Source organism: Juglans regia, chromosome 7, assembly GCF_001411555.2.
Source record: "Juglans regia cultivar Chandler chromosome 7, Walnut 2.0, whole genome shotgun sequence".
Taxonomy (NCBI): Eukaryota; Viridiplantae; Streptophyta; class Magnoliopsida; order Fagales; family Juglandaceae; genus Juglans; species Juglans regia.
This window is the reverse complement of record NC_049907.1, coordinates 45,334,361-45,355,707: the sequence shown is the minus strand read 5'-3', so window position 1 is coordinate 45,355,707 and position 21,347 is coordinate 45,334,361. Positions and strand designations below refer to the sequence as shown.

The window sequence follows — 21,347 nt, the reverse complement described above, 5'->3', positions numbered from 1 at the left end:
AATACTTAAAAAATAATAATAAAAAAATAAAAATTTTAAATATGATAGAAAGTAATAAACCTAACCTATCATTCTTCTTTAAATAATGATAGAGTTACTACTCTACTATTACTCATCTTTTTTTTGTATTTAAATTTTTTTTAATTTTTAATTTTACTTAATAATTTAAGAAGTGAGAATTAGTAAAATTATATATTTTTTTAATGATTAAGAATATTAAAAAAATACTTAAAAAGAAAATAAAATAAAAATTTAAAATACACTTAAGTAAACCTATCACCCTTCCCCTTTTCAGTGTCCATCCCGATTCAAGATCACACGGAGATTTTATTGCAGTCGGCCTCTCCCAGTGGATTACACGTCTCCCTAGATTTTGGGCCTTTGTGGCCCCTAACTCAGGACATGGCGAGATAGAAATGAGTCTTCTTGGTCACAAATTTACATTTAAATCTTGAGTAGATGAATCGATTTCTTCATTATGGGTGAAGGGCTTTTTGGATACATAAATTATTTCATCCTATTTTATTATTATAATTTTTTTATATAAAATATAATAAAAAATTCAATATTTTAAAATTTAAAAATAATAATAATATTAAAAAATAATATTTTATTTAATTTATCTAAAATCATTTTATCTTATCTTACTGTCTAAACGAGTTCTTAACTAACTACAATTATGTCTGCATCTTCATCTACCCACATCTCTAGCAAAGAAAGTATGGCTGCTAGCTGACTTTTTTGGTGTTGAGAGAGTACGTGCTTAATAATCAGAACACAAGCATCCATTTGCTGACTTTTTTTGGGTATAATAATGTAAACACGATCCATCTTCTGTGGAACCGTTCGTCATTAGTCCAAAGTTCTAGACTAGTGGCCAACTTAGGAGAGTTGTGCAAAAACTTCAACCGATCAGGACGTAACATTTATGTGATCCACAATGCAATCTGGAGTAGATCCCTTCATTTTGGTCGCCGACAGAGAGTGCGACAGGACAACAATTAAAGAGATGATGGATGACCGTGTGATATTTTAGGAGTGAGAACCAAAAACATCTTTTTCCCATATGCATGGTTTCTATCAGAGTGTTGAAGTCACAAAACCATACACAAAAAACAATGGTCCTAATTCTAACCAACGGTACGTTGGGATTTGGTCTGGGAGAGGGTAGATATCAGGAATAATGATAGGATTAGTATTATATTACTATTTAATTATTATTATTTTTATATTTGATTTTTTTTAATTTTTAATTTTATTTAATGATTAAGTAAGTAAGTATTAATAAAATTATATATTTTTTTATTTTTTTTAGTGATTAAGAATGTTAAAAAAATATTTAAAAAAAATGATTAAAAAAAAAATTGAAAAATATTTAAATAATAAATAGATAATTAGAAGATAGTAAATCTAACACTACCCAGATACCAGATGGTTCCAAAAATGGAACAAGACGACAGGTTTCGTTTTCGAATTGGAGTTAGACAGCTTCTTCGTACAAAGACATTGAATTTGTTCGCCCTTCACATTCACACAGACTTTGAGAATCTGAACTTAATTCGTTTGTGGATCCCGTAAAATCGGCACCCAATTAAATGGCTAAAACGTATGGGCACAGCCTCCAACTCTTTGGTCGGCTAAAAAAATATATATATATAATAATAATAATAATAATAATAATAATAAACACGATTGGGTTTAAAATATTAAAAGAAGTTAATATTTAAATATTTTATTTAAGCCCATGGCTTAATAATTCAATTTAAAACTGAACTGAAGAGAAATCCTATATATAATTTAAAAAGGAAAAAATATGATAACAGAATTGAAAAGATATGATATAATGATTGAACAATATATCATGAAGAAAAAATCATAATATATATAAGAATCATTTAATTCACAAAGAAAATAGAGTCCCCCATGTATGACTTCTGCATGCATTACTATAAAAATCTCATTTATCATGGGAAAGCATGGTCGATCGACTCCAAGGTCATGTACTTGTCGGTACTGCAAGAGTGACAGCTCATGGTTGTAGTTTGAACAGTAAATTAAGATGGAAGAAAAGCTGAAATTTAGATAAAATATTATTTTTTAATAATATTATTATTATTTTAAAATTAAAAAAAATTAAGATATTTATTATATTTTATTTAAAAATTTTAAAAAATTATAATAATAAAATAAAATAAAACTTTTATTATTTAAAGGAGGCCATAATTATTTTCTTCCATGAAAAGACGAGTTTGACTTGCTTTTTCTTGCCATGAGTGTATCCTTTTCGTTTGAGGGCGAATGAGGCTACCCATCTATATATACAAGCTAATTAAAGTTGAGATTGAAATTGAAGTGATGGCTTGAGGTTACACGTGCTTTACCTTCTGTTTTATTATTATTATTGTTATAAAGTTGATCCAGAGATACACCGTTTAAATAAACGTTGAAATGACATTAACCTTTATATAAAAGAAATTAAAATGAGAATTTTATCGTTGATCAAACTATGTCATGCTAATAGTATAAAAAGATGTATTATCTACCAACACTTTGGCATTTTTTTGCAGTAGCAATCATGCAAGTTGTCTGTCTTTTTCACTTGTGTTGATTACGTGGATTACCATATTATTTCTTGCTATGATATATGTTTAATTTCATGGTAAAAAACTTTAAAAAAATCGTAATAATGTAAATCACGATAGTCCGGTCATAAAAAAAATTGATAAGTTACCTAAAGTAGGTTAAATATATATATATATATATATATATGAAGATTGAGAATAAATTAGAAATAAAAAGAGATTTTAAGTCCAAGAGATGTACTGAAAGAAAACAACCAATTATGAATAATAGAGAAAGAGAGAAAGGGGGAGAGAGAAAAAAAAAAAAAACTCACTTCCTTAATATTCTTAAGGTTGGTTTGGATAGTGAGATGAGATAATATGAGATGGTTTTAGATGAGTTTAATAAAATATTATTAGAATATTATTTTTTAATAATAATATTATTTTAAAATTAAAAAAAATTAAATTATTTATTATATTTTATATAAAAATTTGATAAAATTATAATAATTAAATAAGATGAGACGAGATAGCCAGATTGAGAGCATTTCTGTATGCAAACGAGCCTCCCCTAGTTCATTCAAGATCGATCCGTAAATTGGGGCGACAAAAGGTTTTTATATAGATTATTAACAAATATCATAATATAATTAGGGCTTTTAAATTCCAAAACAAATAAACTTTTTATAATCTTAGTTTGTTAACATAAACTTTAATGATGTAAAGATAAAGCAAGGTTGCATGGAGACACATAATCTTAGCTCAATCAATCACGTCTGTGATCTTTCACCTTCTTTAATTAATAGAAGTTAAAATAGTGACTAGAAAGTTAAAGGAGTTTGGGGTACTTGGGGAAGGTTCTTTCCACCGAGAAAAAAAAAATATCAGGTATAGACAGTAGACATCTTAATACTTGAAAGGGAAGATACGGCATGTTTCGCCTTTTTTTTATTCCTTGTTTTTTGGTTGATATGAGACTTCGTCAACCGAGGTGGGGTCTCCACGTTAAGATTAGACTCAAACACGTTGAATCATGTACATATATTCTTCAGCTCCAAAAAGAAAATGAGCCATGAAAGTTAACATCATTACCATGGATGAATAATTTGTAAATTATCATTATATTCTATAGGTGTTATTCACGCTTGACTCACTATAGGGGTTACCGTGTAAGCTCCAAAACATATGTAAACACAAAAGTACATTCACATGAGCCAGCTTCACGAATGACAGCAGCATAACATGAATGTATGTTTCCTTTCGAGCTTTTCCCTAACCACTAACTTCTGATCAGATTTTTCATCGGCGCGTGAGCAAACAGCTTGAACGACATGAAAGCGTACATGATGAAAAGAGAGATGCGACTGAATGAATGAGTGAGCTCGCAGTACCGACTGTTCCGATCGAACCTCTTTATCTGTAAGGCAGTCATGCATAGCGTACGTTGCGTTCCCAATATATAAGTAATTATACCACAGCAAGAAAAATAGATTTTTATGTCTAATTTATTATAATCGAAAGATTATTTTTAATTATAAATAATCATTTTATTAGAATTAATTAATCGCAAATAAATAATCTCTTTGTAGCGTATATACTTATAAATTCCTACCAAGAGAGTGATAAATTGGAAGCTTTCAGTGGAATATTGCGTACGTTGTGATATATAGTCGCTCGATCTGTTTCAACTACTGAAGAGTCGGACAGGCTAGCTCTTTATAAGCCGGTACTTCCTTGTTTCCTTTTTAGGTAAAATCTGCGAATCTTTAGTGTTTTGAGAGAGTGGAAGTAGTTAGGTATTGAAATACAGATATAATGGCTGGAACTGAAGCAGAAAGGTGGGGATCCAGACTGACTGGAATGGTTGTGATTATTGCTTTTCTGGTTATGGCTTCGTTTTATGCTTTGGCAAAAGAAAATTTGGATCAGAAAGTACTGACCGAAGGAGATGAAACTCATTACGTAATGAGATTATCAAAGTCTCAAGGGCAGCCTGGCCGTCGAGTGGGCCACTATCATGTTTGGCCAGTAAGTCTATCTAATTCATAACTTCAGTTCTTCAAGTGTTTCTTACTTGATTGTTTTACCCAACTCTGCTCTTTTTTCTTTTCTCTTTTTAATTTTTGTTGGATATGTACTCTATTCTGCTTGCTTGCAAGGGAAGCCTACCTTTTTTTTTTGAAGTTATTATTATATATATGGTCTAGATAGTGCTTTTCCGTAGTAAAATACTCTTTTCTGTCGACTCTAAACATGGAAAGTGTTTTCGGAAAGTGTTCGAAGATTTTACTTGTAATAGCTTGAAAAATCCGGACAGGATATGAAATTAGGCTGGAAGATCGTAGTGGGTGCAATAATTGGATTCTTTGGGGCGGCATTTGGGAGCGTGGGAGGAGTTGGAGGGGGTGGAATTTTTGTTCCGATGCTTACGCTGATTATTGGGTTTGATCAGAAATCATCGACGGCTCTATCAAAATGTAAGTATTATATTATGATCGCTAGCTGGTTTTTATGCTGATCTTTTGATTACTGCGGCCCCTGGAAAGTTATTCAGAAATAAAAAGCTTTAACATCTTTGCTGAGTTCTAACGTATACGTTAAGAGCATTAGAAGAAGTGATCAAACCTGAGTTAGTCACCCCAGAAAGGCCAAAGCTGCCACCCGAGTTCATTCAAAGACTTGCTAGGAATTGTTTTAATGCTATGCCTCTACGAATTCTCTATTGTCTGAATATTAATACCATGGAAATCCACAGAGCCCTCTACCAGTAATATTTGTCTACATAATCTTTCTGACATGATCCAGCATGCAGCTTCTACCTCTGTTTTTGCATATCCCAGCTTCATTTTCTGTTAACCTCAATCAGATTCTTAAAGCAGGGTGTGATTATAATCTGAGAGCGGCTTTCATTAGGTGTAAATTATATTATATGTTCTTTAATCATCGAGGAATTGATGTACATAATGTTGTTTTTCTTACTACTCGATCGCCGATATTATAATATTTAAGAACCCGTCAACAATTTTACATGCTTTGGTTTGTTTGGTCAGTTATGATCATGGGTGGAGCAGCAGCGACTGTTTTCTACAATCTAAGGCAAAGGCATCCTACTCTTGAGCTGCCCATCATTGACTATGACCTAGCACTTCTATTTCAACCAATGTTGGTACTTGGGATCAGTATTGGAGTTTCTTTCAATGTGATTTTTGCTGACTGGATGATCACAATCTTGTTAATTATTGTCTTCATGGGTAACAGTTGTTTAAATTGAAATCCTCTCTCTCTCTCTCTCACTCTCTCTCTCTCCTTGGACAACTTAATTATTTGGATCTGGCGACCTGCAGTTATGTCAACTAAGGCATTCCTCAAAGGTGTTGAAACATGGAAAAAGGAAACCATAACTAAAAAGGTAGCCTGAAACTTTGTTCATAATCAATGTTATATATGCTCTTGTTTTTCTATATGTTTATTTAGTACGTCCGTCAGGGCCAGTTTCATTTATTAATTGTTTTTGGTTTTCAGGAGGCTGCACTACGCTTGCAATCAAATGGTGAGCTGGTCTTAGCATTATATATATTTTTTTGTTTCCGGCCTCTGATCTGGTGCTTGAAGTCTATCTCGAATATCTTAAAGGCCAGATTTTCCGGCTATAATATTCCCCTTTGATCAGGTGTTAGTAATGATCAAGCGGTCGAAGTCAAACCATTACCCGAAGGGCCAAGTACTGGTGGCACTCGTACAGAAGAAACAAAGGACTCTAAAAGACCAGAGGTAAGATCAATCCAAAGCGCGCAACTACTTACATGATTTATGATTTCAGGGACTGACTTCTGTAACTTTCCTCCTAGGTCTCTATTCTTGAGAATATTTACTGGAAAGAACTAGGAATTCTTGTCGCCGTTTGGGTCATAATCCTTGCATTGCAGATTGCCAAGGTTTTCAGCTGCTTTGTACTATCTACTTACTTTTCTTTTCATCATAGAAGAGCCTATATATATATATATATATATTATTTAATGTTGGAATTTTCTTCTGCTTTAACCTCTAGCTAGCTAACAGCTGACTAATGCATATATTATATATACTTATTTGTTGGAGACAGAATTACACAAAAACTTGTTCAGCGTTATATTGGGTATTAAACCTTTTACAGGTACGTACCATCGATCTATGACTTGGATAAGAGAAACAAATTTCTTATTCATCATTCCCATCCTTTGGCTAGGTGCATGCATGGCTATCGGAGTACTAATCATTATTTCTTAATTTCTTTCTTGTCATGAAGATTCCCGTGGCAGCTGGAGTGTCTTTATATGAGGCTGTAAGCTTGTACAAAGGGCGGAGGGTGATTGCATCCATGGGAGGAGCAGACAAAAAATGGAAGGTGCACCAGCTGGTTCTTTATTGTGCAGGTGGGATTGTGGCTGGCATTGTTGGTGGGTTGCTTGGTCTTGGTGGAGGATTCATTCTCGGTCCACTTTTTCTGGAGATGGGAATCCCTCCTCAGGTAAATTAATCTGATATACTACTTGTACACAGATTAGTTAACATATCTTCATGAACTATTACATAAAATAACACGTGATGGTCTAAACCTTACAAGATAACGTATCTAATTACATGACTATTATATATATATATATAATAAATAAATAAAATTTTTAATTAAAACACCATTAATTTAGCACATAATTGACCAGCTCCAAAATTCGATAGGCCGGTATCAGTCTCTTCTGCCCTTATTCTTTATGTTTGCACGATGATCAGAAACTTTACAAACTTTAGTTGAGTGAATAAAGTGATTAAGAATCTTTATATAGTGTGCAAAAAGGAATTAAATCTACCCGTCAATAGTAATATATATATATATATATATATATAACTTTCTCTGAAATTCAATTCCCTCTGATCAATGATCTATAGCTTACAAAATCTATATATTGATATATAACTTATAACCTTTTTAAGTATGCTAAACTTATATACATATGATCAGTTATATATATATATATATATATATATATATATATAATATATGTAAGTTTAATAAATCTACCCGGCCGTGAATTAAGAGTAATATATATAACTTACAACCTTTTTAAGAATGTGATCAGTGATGATAGGATGGTAATTTCATAGTAACAAAATCTCATGCTTAAAAAACTAATTTAATATTGTAATAGATGGCTAGGTACGTACGTACATGGCGTCGTACGTAATAATTTTGTTCCCTAAAACTAGAGTATGCAGTACATAGTGGTTGGACATTTTAATCTTTTACTTTTCTAAAGTGCTATTTAGATTAAGTTTGAATAGCAAGTTAAGAAGAAAATTGAAGAAAATTGAAGAAAATATTATTAATATTATTTAAAAATTTAAAAAAATTAAATTATTTATTATATTTTATATAATAATTTATGATGATTATAACGATGAGATGAAATAAAATATCTCTCTCAATCCACACCGAGCCTCTATGCATACATGCATGTTACATCATATTACAAGTTGGAGTTAATTTTATCGATGGTTTCATGGATACTGACTTGTTTAGGATTTTGATAATGAAGGTGTCTAGTGCCACGGCCACATTCGCCATGACATTTTCCTCATCCATGTCTGTCGTAGAATACTATCTTCTAAAACGCTTTCCAGTTCCTTATGGTAAGCTGCCTGCTGCATGCATGTGTACTTGAGCAGCAGTACTACGTACGACATCGAGCATCGACGGCGTACCGTAGCGAGCTAATCAAAGATTAATGTTTTTAATTTACATGCAGCTCTCTACTTTTGTGCCGTGGCGATCATTGCCGCTTTTGTTGGACAACATGTGGTAACGAAGGTGATCGCCATTTTAGGGAGAGCGTCGTTGATCATCTTCGTTCTTGCGGGCACTATTTTTGTGAGTGCAATATCACTGGGTATGTCACTACCTAACTGGTCGGAAAAATATATATATATATTTGCATATATATATATATATATATACACACACACACACATACTTCCGGCAGTTCTCTTCGTTGATTTCAATATATATAATGTATAAGACGCTTCATGATTTTCTTTCTTTGTTTTTTTAAAATATAGTGATGAATGAATACTACTTCCATCTATATATCTGAATTATTTCTTTTAAAACAGGTGGGGTTGGCGTAGTACACATGGTTGAAAAGATCGAACACAAGGAACGGTTGGGATTTGAAAGTCTGTGTACATATTAAACTATATATATATGTATTTTTGAAGTCTTCAATTAGGATTTTTCATTAATGGCTAGCTGCATGATAGTTCTTCAATTAGGAGTACGTAAATGCTTTTGCATGGGATTATAAAAATAATAAATAAATTAAGGCTGCATGGGTGTTTAATTTATTACTGACGTACGTGGCAGTGCCGGCCATGTTTGGCATGCTAGCTTCAGCGTATATATGTGGATGCATGATTCAAGTATTTACTGTCGGAGGCGTCGACGTACGTGTCGTGTGAAACAAAACAACACGTACGTACGGCTTAATTAATTTGTTATATATTCTAATTCCTTATTGAAAGTTGTTAATTTGTTCGAATCATATATTTATAATTAAAAGACAAGTACTTCAAATAACAGCTTGCACTTATTGGAAGCTTATATATATATAATATAAGCTACAATATTTTGTAGTGAATTAATAAAATCATTGAAAAAAATATTTTGGCCAAAATAATCTTTAAAGGGTTGATCTTAATTTTAAGGTTTTTGGTGTTTTTAAAATTATATTAAAAAATTATAAAGGCCGTTGATCTCGATCGATTCCTCTCAAATTCTAATATTATCTTGATTAATTAGATTAATCCATTAATATATGCAAGTATATATGTAACATTCGTCAAAATTAGTAGAGATCGATCTTTCTGAATATCCAGCTGATCCCTAGCTAGCTAGTTTCTAAGTACTCTTATCGGTCATCATATATAATGTTATTCTCAAATTATTTCATTTTATCTCATATAATTATTATAAAATTTTTAAAATTTTATATAAATTATAATAAATAATTGAAAATTTTCAAATTTTAAAATAAAAATAATATTAAAAAATAAAATTTTATTTAACTTCTATCTAATCTCATGTTATTTTTATACGTGTAACCAACCCAAATTATTTTGCCTCTGATCAAGTCATGAATAATAAATCAATAAATATTGCAGTCAGAGCAATTAATTATATATAACTCTTTTTTATCAGGAGAATTAATTATATATAACTGGTGCTTTTTTCTGATCACCGACTATAATTAATCACCAGCAGGCCGTTCTAAAAGTACTATAATCTGGCCATTAAAAAAAAAAAAAAAAAGGAACTGCTATCACATCTGAAGTCCTCGGAAAATAAGGGCTCTGAAAGTTGGATAAGGATGCATGTAGAGTTCTGTGTCTGAACTTCAAGGTATATAAGTTGGATATATAATGCTGTACGTTTGAACCGTAGACCGATGGTACTTGATCAATTTTTGTTTTTAATTTTATTTTAGCGATTAAGTAAGTGAATATTATTGAGTTTATGTATTTTTTGTAAAAAAAAAAATTATATATATATTTAAAAAAAAAAGAAGAGAGATTCTAAAATGCACTTAATCGGTTGGATTCTCGGCAGGGACATCGGTCATAGTAGCATCATCCATATAAGTTTTCATATATCTATTCTATGATCAAAAGTGTCTACCGCTTATGAACATATTTGTTTGTTCATCTATTTTTTTCTTTTGTTTTTTTGGGTGTGGTCATTTTTGTCATTTTGTCAAGTGTCTATCATGTGTTTCGTCAGTATATTGTTTGTCCATAATGGTTTTTTATTGTTTGGGGGAGGAAAATAGACGGTTTGAGTTTGGGGAAAGAGATCGACTGATGGCTTTGTGTATCAGTGTGTCAGGTTGAGGGGATAGGTTGAGTGTTTGGGTTTATGTGTGCTAGTCAGTGAGAGTCCTTTTTTTCTTTGTTTTTCTCATTCTTATCCGTTGAGTGCTTCTGTCAGTTCAATTTTTTTATTTTCTTATGCTTCTCTTCTTTTCATTATTATCCATCTGTTGTCAGGTGAGGGGATGTTTTCTCCACCGAGTGCAATGATATTATCCAAGAATTGGAGACTATATGCAAATCCCTCTCTCTCATTCTCGATTGCCTCTCTGTTCTGAGTTATCTCTCAACTCAAACATCCACTTTCTCTCTCTCCACCTCACGACCCTTGCCGCCGTCAGCAGCCATGGAGCACGGCAGCCCCTACCAATGTTATGCATCACCGCCAGCCACTAGATGCAACCCCCCTCATCCCATAGCGCTCTCACTCCCTTGGTTTCTCTCGTTTTCACTCTCAGTAGCTGCTAGCGACGTCGTGCGTCGCCTCCAACCACCAACTTAGCCACCCACAGCAGCAGTGCCGCCAGACGCAACCCCCAAAACCATCGAAGCCGTGTGACCCAGCCCCAACGCCTCTCTCTCCCTCTGTTTCTCTTAACTCGGTCACAACCTCGACGATTTCCAGCGCCATCACCACACGCGCCTTCTCATGGCGGTAAGCTCATTTCTGTAGATCTTTCTTTGACAACCTCGCCCTCTCCGTACCTCACTCTCTATTTCTCTCTTCCTCTCTCTCAACTCTCAGAAATGTCACACGCCTCCGTGTTGTAGTAACGGCTCCACCGTACCAAGCCACATAGGCTCCCTTCCACCTTGACCCAACCCCTGTTCTACCCTTTTTTCCTTCCTCTCCATGCACGACTAAAACATTGGACAACAATTGGTGTTTTCTAATATGTTTATGTTCTTATTTTTCAAATTAACAGAAGTTTATTGCTTTTTTCAAGAGATTTGGACTATTTGGTTTGAAGTTTATGTTGCTCTGAGGTTGTATGTCGTGGTAGATATTCTTCTGGGTATGAAAAAAAAGACATGTTTTTTAATTTTTTTTTTGTTGGACTAAAAGAAGTTGCCATGTTATTTTTCTTTTATATATTTTGTTGAATTTGTATATTTTGTTAAGGAAAATGCTGGAGCTCCCGCTGGGGCTCCCGCTGGAGCTCTAGTGTATTCTATATGTGTATTTTTTAATTCTTTTTTTATATAGATGTTTTTAATAATTTTTAATATTTTTAAAAAATAAAAAAATTCATAATATTATTAAATAATACTTTTTTAATCACGAAGTAAAATAAAAAATATTTTTTTAATATTTTTTATTTTACTTCATAATTAAGGAAGTATTTTTTAATAATTTTTTTTACTTATTGATTAAGAAAGTGTTTTTAATAATATTTTATATTTATTTTATATTTTAAAAATAAATACAAAATATTAAAAAAATTTATATAAAAAACAATGTAAAAAAAAAAACACAAACAAATACATGCTACAGCCCCCAGCGGGAGCTTCCAGCGGGAGCTGTAGCACTATCCTTTTGTTAAAGATGCTTCCATCTAAATGACTCTATTGTTATATCGCACATCCAGGAATCCTGCTTCACAAGATGGGTGAGTTTGGTAGACTATTAGTTCTTTTTCTTTCACAACCCAAAGTTCTTTCTCATGACCTTCATGAAACAATTGGTGTACTCTAATATGTTTATGTTCTTATTTTTCAAATTAACATATGGTTATTGCTTTTTTCAAGAGATTTGGATTGTTTGGTTTGAAGTTTATACTGCTTTGAGGTTGTACGTTGTGGTAAATATTCTTCTGGGTATGAAGAAAAAACACGCTTTTAAATTTTTTTTTTGGATTAAAAGAAGTTGCTATGTTATTTTTATTTTATATAATTTGTTGGATTTGTATATTTTGTTAAAGATGCTTCTATATAAAAATGTGTTTTCCAGCTTTAAATCTCTATGGCATATTTGCTGTAAAGTAAAGATAAAAAAAAAGTATATTCAAATTGTACTTTTAATGGTAGAGAAAGTAAAAGGAGAAAGTAAAGTAAAAAAAGACAGCTTTTAATAGTAAAAATGGATGCTATCATGGAATGGCAATAATGGATGCTAGAGATCAGCTGTTGAAAGAAATATCTAGCCTGGACAGTTAAACGAAGATAAAAAAAAATTAACTAATAAAATAATTATAAAAATAATTGCATTAATTAAGGGAAAGTGATTGAAAGAGAAATATATATATATATATATATATTCATATATTTTAATAACAAAGAGAGAGATCATTGGAGTAGAAAAGAGATCGTGACTTTTTACTTCATCTTCGCTCGTGTATTTTTTTTTTGAAAACAATGGATGCCTTTCAGTGTTTTCTTATTGAAAAAAGCTAGATGAAGGTGAGTTTGCGCACACCCTTGCTCACGAAGAAGATTTGTCGTGGCCAGTTGGAAATTGATACGGTGCGTTTATGTTAAATGTGTTAAATTGAAACGGTGCGTTTCAATTGAAAGATCTAAACGAAGAATCAAAATTTGAAATAAAATGTGTGCAAACGGGTTCTTTTTGTCGTTGAAATCTTCAAGGTTTCATGAGGTGATTTTGGAGAAGCTAAAGTAAAACTTGCACCCTCGGTGTCCTCTGATTGTTCGTGGTGGTTGTTGGGGTCATCTTGCTTAGGATCATCCTCCACCACATTGAGAGCTCGCTTCTGAACCGGCATTGTTTTCGAAGCAAAACCCATAGAATCTTGAAGAAGGTTTGTATACGCTTATGGAATGGATAGTTACTTTGGTTAGAGAAAAATAAAGGGGGAAAAAGAAAGATGAAGGTGGCGCAACGTGATTATGGCGGACTTGACCTTCAGAAAAGCATTAAAATAATATGTGAGAGAGGACGCGTGATGTATATCACAACTTAATGCCAGCATTATTATTTTCTTTAATGGGTGTAGAAGGTGGTGCCCATTGGCAAATTAATATTAAAATCACGTGATGTACATGCGAAGAAAGAAGTAGCCTGAGGAAGACACCACATTAGCTTCATGCGCAAATTCGTGTGCGAAAGTGCCTATACGTAGCAGTGCTCTTTTTTGTTTGCATCTAGTGGTGGATGACTTTTACCTTTTTTTTTCATCAATAGAAGTTGTTCTGTTTTTTTTGTTGGTTTGGTTTTTGGTATTTTTTGTTTTTAAACTTGTTGGTTTGGTTTTTATAGGGAATCTGCTTTGTTTGGCTTGAAGTATGCTGCTTCGAGGATTGTATATGTCTGATTTACTTATTTTTTTGCATTAATCAATTGGGTTTCTTGGTTTGGTTTGTCTTTTTTATTATTATGATGTTGGATCTGTCTTGATCTACTGAGTCCTACTTTTTTTTGATTGTTTGATGTGATTATTTTGATTGCCGGATTTCTAAAAAAAATGTCTTTCAAATTTTTTTTTTGTATGTTATGGTAGATATTTCTTTTGATATGAAAAAATCGAGGCTTTATATCTTCTTTTTGTTGCATTAATAGAAGTTGTTGTGTTTTTTTATTGGATTTGTATAATTTTTTATTGATTTGGTTTCTTGGTTTCATTTGTCTTGTTTGTTATTTGGTTTTGATTTGCAGCTTCTTGGAAAAAAAAGATGGCTTGTACTTTTTTATTTTATGATTAATTTTTTTTTGTTGCATTGATAGAAGTTGCTGTTTATTATTTTAAAAATTATAGGTGTCTTTGTTTTATATATTTTGTTTGGTTTGTATATTTTGTTATTGATTCTAACTTGTATTTTTGAGTTGGAATTAATGAAACATCACTAAAATGGATTTATATTGTTTAGATTAATGAGTTTATATGGTCTGTGGCGTGCCTGTAGTACAGTGTATCGGTGGCCCTAGTATTGTCATTACTTATTTTAACCGTACGTGATAATATAGATTCATAGAAGGACAATGCTAGGCCCACCGAGAAAGGTGATCCCTACATTATATCGATGGTGCAAATTGCACTTATCTTCTTCTTTTTTTTTTTTCTTTTTTTTTTAATATTTCTTAAACCCCTTTGCACATTTAAAAAGAATCACAAATTTATTAAAAAAATATTTTTTTAACTATTAAAAAAAAATATCAATCACTTTTAAGGCACCGTTCTCGATAGCCAAGGATTTTCAAATATATATATATATATATAAACTGCCCAACTGGTGTTTTCATTTAGGTACAATGCATTTTTTAAACACGAAAAAAATCTAAAAGAAAAAGAAATGCTAAAGGTCTCGAAAGTGTATTTTGAAATTTTTTTTTTTTACTTAGTGATTAAGAAAATATTTTTTAATGATATTATAAATTTTTTATTTTTTTTAAATATTTATGATGATTAAAAATTATATATATAAAAAAAAAAGATAAAATATACTTTTCGGGACACACATTGGGAACAATTTTTCGGTGGATGTGGTGTTGCTAAAAAAAAAAAAGAGGTTCCAATTCCACAACTATCCTCTCCATCATCCCCCCCTCCCTCTCTCTCTCTCTCTCTCTCTCAATTTTATCCGAGTAATGCTACTCATCATCTCAACTTTTATCATCCTCCCATCATCCTATGATGTGTCATTAGATGATTGGAGATTATTTATTATATTTCATTTATAAACCTATCATCTAATACCACATCATAGAATGATGGAAAGATGATGAAAGTTAGGATGATGAATAGATTTTTTCATTTTATCCCGAGCAAATATGATGGTGCACTAAAAATAGGTGCAAAAATCTCATTTAAAAAAAAATGTGGAAAAGACGAAAAAAATAATGGGTGGGATAGGCCCAGTACAACATGAAATGCAGAGTAGGGGTAGGCAGTGAGGCCCCGCCCTCGTCCAGGCAGGGCAAGGGATCTGTGACGCAAATGAGGGGGCAAGTGGCCCCACCCTTCATCTGCGGCCACCAGAGGAGGCGGGGGACGGAGGGGGCCCCCCCACGCTTCAAGTTCCCCCCCCCCCCAACCCAATATATATATATATATAATTATATAAAAAAAACCCATAGACAAAACAACATCGTTTTGTTTATGTTTTTGTGTTTTTTTTTTAAAGTGCCTAGACCAAACGACGTCGTTTTGTCATTATAGACAAAATGATGCCATTTGGTCTAGGGTGTTAAGTCCCCCCTGGCCCCTCCTGCGACTTCCCTCCCCTTCTCGAATCACACTTCTCTGTCTCTCAGTTCTCTCTTCATCGTTCTCTGTCACTATGTCTGCTGATCTTTGTTGCTCTATGTGTTCTTCGTAGTCATCATCGCCGTTGCCTGCATCATCGTTAGCGAAGGTAAGCCCCAAATCTGAAAGCCTTTTTAGTATTTTATGCTTCTTTTTTTTTTTGTTGAGTTATGGAGATGAAGGATCAGGTTTGTGAACTGTGTGCTGTGGAGAATCGAGATTTGATTGTGCATGTGTTTGATGTTGTGATTTTGTGTGTATTTTAATTTTAATCCGAAACCCTAAACTAATTGAAACTCCTAAATTAATTTAGGGTTTCAGATTGAAACCCTAAACTCAAAGATTGAAACTTCTAAAATAATTAAAGGTTTCAGATGGGTCCAATCTTTGTTTTGGATTGGAATCCTAAATTAGTTTAGGGTTTCAATCCGAAACCCTTATTTACCTTAAGAGTTTCAATTTTTGTAACCCTTAAATTATTTTAGGATTTTGAATTGGAACCCTAAACTAATTTAGAAATTGGTTTAGGGTTCCAATCATTTTGCTTTCTACTGTTGCTTCTTCGCGACTGTGTCCGTGTTCGTTTTGGTTAAAACTTTTTGTTTTATTGCTAGATCTGGTTGAATCGGCGTTTCTCGGTGTGGTTGATTCGGTGGTTTTTATGCTGAATGGTTTGAATTTGATGATGCGATGTGGCTTTGTTTGTGGGTAGTTGATTAGTTGCTCTTGTTTGGCAAGGGTTATTTTGATAAGTTTAATGAAGCTTTTTCGCATTTGAATTGGTCTTTAGGCGGATCTGCCACTGCCAGTTCCACTTGAATAAGTGCTATAGAGAAAGTGTAATTTTCTTTTTGGATCAATCATTTTCATAGCTTGGTTGTCAATTTACTGGATGCGATCGTGGTTGGTTAACCTCTACTTGGTTTAGTACTTATTGTTTGTATTATTTTATACGGCACTTCTAATCCATGGTTTTTGACTAAAAAACACGGATTGAAATCCTTAGAGACAAATTTGCAAGTTTATATGGAACTTCCTTATCATTCCTTTTTCTTTGACAGTCTGTTTCGGAACGTGAGGGCGCTTCTTTGTGAGAGGACACATCCATAGATTTTTATCAATCTGTTTTCCTAACTAATGGTATTGTACTATTGGTTTCCGCAATTGTTTTATATCCTTTTGAACTGGTCGGATTTGGTACATGGTTTTTATAGAAAAATAATAGTTACAGTCAAAAGTGTGCAAGTACTGTGTAATTATTTTAATAATAAATCTCATTCTTTTTTAAAGCGATTATACGATACTTACACACTACACGACTGTATGTAGCATCACTCTTTTTCATATATCTCTCGTCATTTGTTTAGTTGGGTCCATTTTTACCATCTTTGTGCTTGTGTTTAGTTTGCCATTGTTAACTTAATTGTAATTCTCTTGGTTTCGATTTCAAATGTTTTCAATCATGCTGCGTGACTAAGATCTTTTGAATTATAGATAAAGCGGAGACATTCTTCATTTTTAAGACAGAAGCAGTAGCTTAATTAACTCTTGCATACTATGTTTGTACGCGCTAACAATTTAGCTAATGGTTATATGGTTGTACAGGTCCGTTGTTCAATCTATGCGATTCTTCCATGCTAAATCTAAAGGGATTCGCATCTCATTATTGTCTATGCATAGAATTGTTGATGTTAGTGGCATATTTTTATTTTAATTTCAGATTTATTACTTGTTTTGGAGAATGTCATCCTCTACTCATTTAGATTTTAGTAATAGCCATCCTATCCCTATCAGGCCTATCCCAACAACTAACCCTACACCTAGCACTAACCCTACAGACCCTAGGCCTAACCTCACGAAACCTTAACCTGCTCCCAAGCTCACATAAAATAAAAAATCAGTTTTTATAGTTTGGTTTCGCTTTACCAAACTAGAGAATGATGACCTCAATAACCTGCAAGCAAAGTGTAATCACTATAGTAAACTTTATAGATGTCACTATAAGAAACATGGTACATTACAGTTAAATGTGCACTTATAAGAACAATGCAATGAGAGTCCAATATTGAGATTCTTACAAAAAAAGAGTCAATCTAGACTAGATATTAGACTAAAAAATAGCGAATGAGAGTAGTGGAGGTTCTACGTTGAATAAATATCAAAGAAAGTTAGCTCGTATGATTATCATTGACAAGCTACATTTACAGTTTGTGGAGGGGAAAGGGTTCTAAAAATATTTCAATTACTTGGAACTTAGGTTTAATATTCATTATTGTCATACTATGGCAAACGATATTAAAAAACATTACCAAAATGATAAGAATATGTTGAGGGGCCAATTGGCGGGTCAAGTTGTTTGCCTCACTACCGATATTTGGACATTCGTCTAAAATTTTAATTACATGTCTTTGACTGTACATTTTATTGATTGTGATTGTACACTACATAAGAAAATTATGAAATTTTGTCAAATTTTTAATTACAAGGGTGAAATAATTGAAAGGGCTTTTGAAGTCGCAATAAAAAAGTGAGAGTTGGCAAGAGTTTTGACAATTACAATTGATAATGCATTTCCAATAATTAAGAAAATTATTATTTTAAAAAAATGTTTTAGAAATGTATAAAAAAATCATACAAAATTAAAAAAATAAAGAAGTCTATTTCACTTGTCGATAGTAACTTATTACCGGGACACGTATCAGTGGCAGCGGTTTCCCTTCCAATCAGTAATCAAAGAGGGTCCCATACTCAATTTCAAGAAATGATAGTCCATGAATTTACTAGCAATAATGTACGGGACCCTAATTGCTGTAATGTTTGGTAGTTGGACCATTGCTGGGTGATAGATGATTAAGTGTTAGGTGGGCTTACAATTAATACATGCAATTCATGCCGTTCGTTTTTGGTTCCTCCTATCACTTTCCGTATACATCAATGCGAACGTGATTCTCATTTCATATTTGAAGCTTGGTTGGTAGAGATGCCAAGGAAATTGTGAAGAATTGAAGATGTGAAATTCAGATATGATATTCAGCCCTGTCTCTTCCCCTTTAGTTTGGTGGTTTTTACTTGACAAGTGGATATATCCATTACTTTGTTTGTCAACATTTTGAGTATTAATAACAAAAAAAATTATATTTGTAAATGGGTGTAAAGAACATATATTTCTTGTTGTTGTTCATATGATAATATTTGATTTATAAGATAAATTTAAAAATCTTAATTTTACAAATCAAATCTTATTTCATAAATACTAGGTATGATGTGTATATTTTCTACACCAACTTACAAGTAAAATAATTTTTACTAAGGTGTTGTACTTAATTAATGTGGAGAACGTATATTTTTACGGTTTTTGTTAATGTCGTATTTTGTACGACTTGAGTAGAGTTCAAACAATTTTGGTATTGAGTCTTTCACCTACACACTTAAGAAAACATAGAAGGTGTGGGGGCTTTGGTGGAGGCTGGGGAGTCTCTGATGCTTAAGTCAGTATATCTCTTTTGTAGTTTGTGCGTGAGTTTAGCAGAATAAGAGAGAATTCTTCGTACCTAGGGGTCGGCTCTTATACTAGGTTTCTGGGTGGGGACAATTCATACCTGGCCTCAAGGAATTCATGTCACTTCAACTGTACACTTAGTCAGAATTCTTTAATGTGGCGTGGCTTATGGAGCAGTATCATTAATGCGGCGTAGAGTTTGAGGAGTAGCACCATTAATGCAGCGTGGTTCCATGACTTATTTTACCCTGCAGACATTCCTTGTTAAGCACCTTCATGTCTGCTGTCAGGAGATAAAGAGTTCCCCGTATCTTATATCTACCTACTTGCGCAGGTTTCCGAGGGGTGGGTGTCATCATGAGGATGTTAGGGCGGTGAGTCTCATTTGCCTCTACTGTCTGCTTTTTCCACGCATGTGTTGCTCCATGACAAGTTTTGCTATAGACCGAGTACCCAATAGAGGCCCATTGACTCTTTGTAGAGGAGGATCTTTGGGCTTGACCGGACTCTCTAACTCACTCCCCCAGAGATTCTTATGGGCTTGCCATACGGGCCAAGAAGGGGGAACCCCCCTTACAGTTATCCCGCCTAGTCCGATGATAATTCATTTTTGCCTTAATCTTTGTGTTATTATTATTATTATTTTCCCGTAGTTGCTACCATTGAGATCCTCTTCCTTAGAAATGGACAGTTATTACTCTCCCCGGCTCTGCTACCTGTCAAGTTCTGGACTCTAGGTTATGCTCGTATGGTTTTTTCATCATTTAATGATGTCAGGCGACAATTCCACTACCGAATTTATTGGCACGCTTTCTTACGGTTGGATTTTGCACTTGATTGTGTCCTTCCAATTCCCTCAACATTGATGGTGTCAGCGGCTCCTTCTCTATAGTCACATCGTACAGTACAAGTCGTGGGATTCATGCACGTCTTGCTGGCCTCGTGGGGTGCGTGCGTTCCCATGACTTTAGGATGCTAACCATCGATGAGGTCTATTTAAATCCCCACTTCGTCGTTGGAGCCCATTTTGCTCTCTCCTCATTTCTCAGAGTTTTTTGCGCTTCCTTCCTTTCTCTTCAAATTTCTCTCTACGTATATTTTGCCTTCCCTTCTTCCATCTGTCTATTCACATGGCTCCAAAGAACCCTTCATGCCTTGCTCCTAAGAACCCTAAGCCTGCCAAGCCTTCTGGTCCTTCGAAGGCTCCCGGGGGCATAGATCCTCTTAAGGTTCGTGCTAAATCACAAAGATTTGACTGGTTCTCATGGCGGTTGGTGGTGACTCCTGGTGAGTTGGAGTCACTGAAGTCAAGCTACAAGGTGCCTGACATCGTTGAGTTTGAGGTGCCGTCCCCCAACGAAGGCCTCGTGGATTCTAAATGGTACGCGTCGAAGGTGGTTGTGTACCCTAGCATGTTTTCCAACGGCCTTAGGCTGCTTTTCTGCCGTCTAGTTCGCGATGTGCTAGACTACCTGCGTTTCACACCTACCCAACTCCACCCAAATGCGTGGAGGATCTTGGTGTCGTGTTACGTCATTTGGCGGTGAGCGTTAGAGGAGGCCGGTTTCGAGCACCGTGATCTCATCACTTGTGAGTTCCTCCTTACTCACAATCTTCTGAAGCAAAGTGGGAACACTAGCAGTTTTCAGTCTATTCGGCGTTAGCTCATTTGGAGCCGTAGTATAACAGAGTAAAAGGGTGGAGTCGACGCTTCTTTTTCTTGTTTGATAAAGGGGTGGGAGCTCTTGGTCGGGCAGGTCAACGACTACCCGATTCGCGTCATTTGGGGGGTTGTGGGTGATGACAAGAGCTTCAGACCCTCAGTGACTCCCTAGGAAGTTTGCTGGATTGAGACTGTTTATGCCTGGGTGAAAGCCCATTTGAATGATATTTTTTCCAAGGCTCTGTTGGACGAGGGCAGCTTTTGACGATCCTTGCCTCCTTTGACCAATATGTGTTTTGTTGATTGAACCGTATCGATGCAGAAGACCGTTCCTTAGGTCCATAGGCGTTTCCCTAGCCGGTAATGGAGGGGAAGGGGAAGAAACCCATACGAGAGTCTCTTGCCAAAGCCAACTTTAATGAAATGCCTATCCCCCCTCCGGGGCAAACTCTTGTTGCGGTGCTCGTTCAGTGGCCAAACCATCGCCGTAGAGGGTAGAGGAGACCATATTGTCTCTTCATGTT

At 34.1% G+C, this 21,347-nt stretch overlaps 1 protein-coding gene across 5 annotated transcripts; it reads left to right on the top strand.

Moving 5' to 3' along the window:
* Positions 1-3,719: 3,719 nt before the first annotated feature.
* On the top strand, positions 3,720-8,976 carry LOC109003702 (sulfite exporter TauE/SafE family protein 3-like). 5 transcript variants are annotated; one of them, XM_035692322.1, is made up of 14 exons: positions 3,720-4,003; positions 4,154-4,290; positions 4,375-4,592; positions 4,882-5,041; positions 5,615-5,815; positions 5,909-5,973; positions 6,087-6,114; positions 6,235-6,335; positions 6,413-6,499; positions 6,667-6,717; positions 6,850-7,071; positions 8,135-8,228; positions 8,345-8,485; positions 8,709-8,976. In XM_035692322.1, the coding sequence occupies exons 3-14, from the start codon at positions 4,380-4,382 to the stop codon at positions 8,786-8,788; spliced, it is 1,443 nt and encodes a 480-aa protein (XP_035548215.1). In that variant the 5' UTR covers positions 3,720-4,003; positions 4,154-4,290; positions 4,375-4,379; the 3' UTR covers positions 8,789-8,976. The 5 variants fall into 5 exon arrangements, with proteins under 5 accessions (XP_035548215.1, XP_035548214.1, XP_018837503.1 ...); XM_035692321.1 differs by having other exon boundaries at positions 4,361-4,592; XM_018981958.2 differs by lacking the exon at positions 4,154-4,290 and having other exon boundaries at positions 3,720-3,983; positions 4,314-4,592.
* Positions 8,977-21,347: the final 12,371 nt, after the last annotated feature.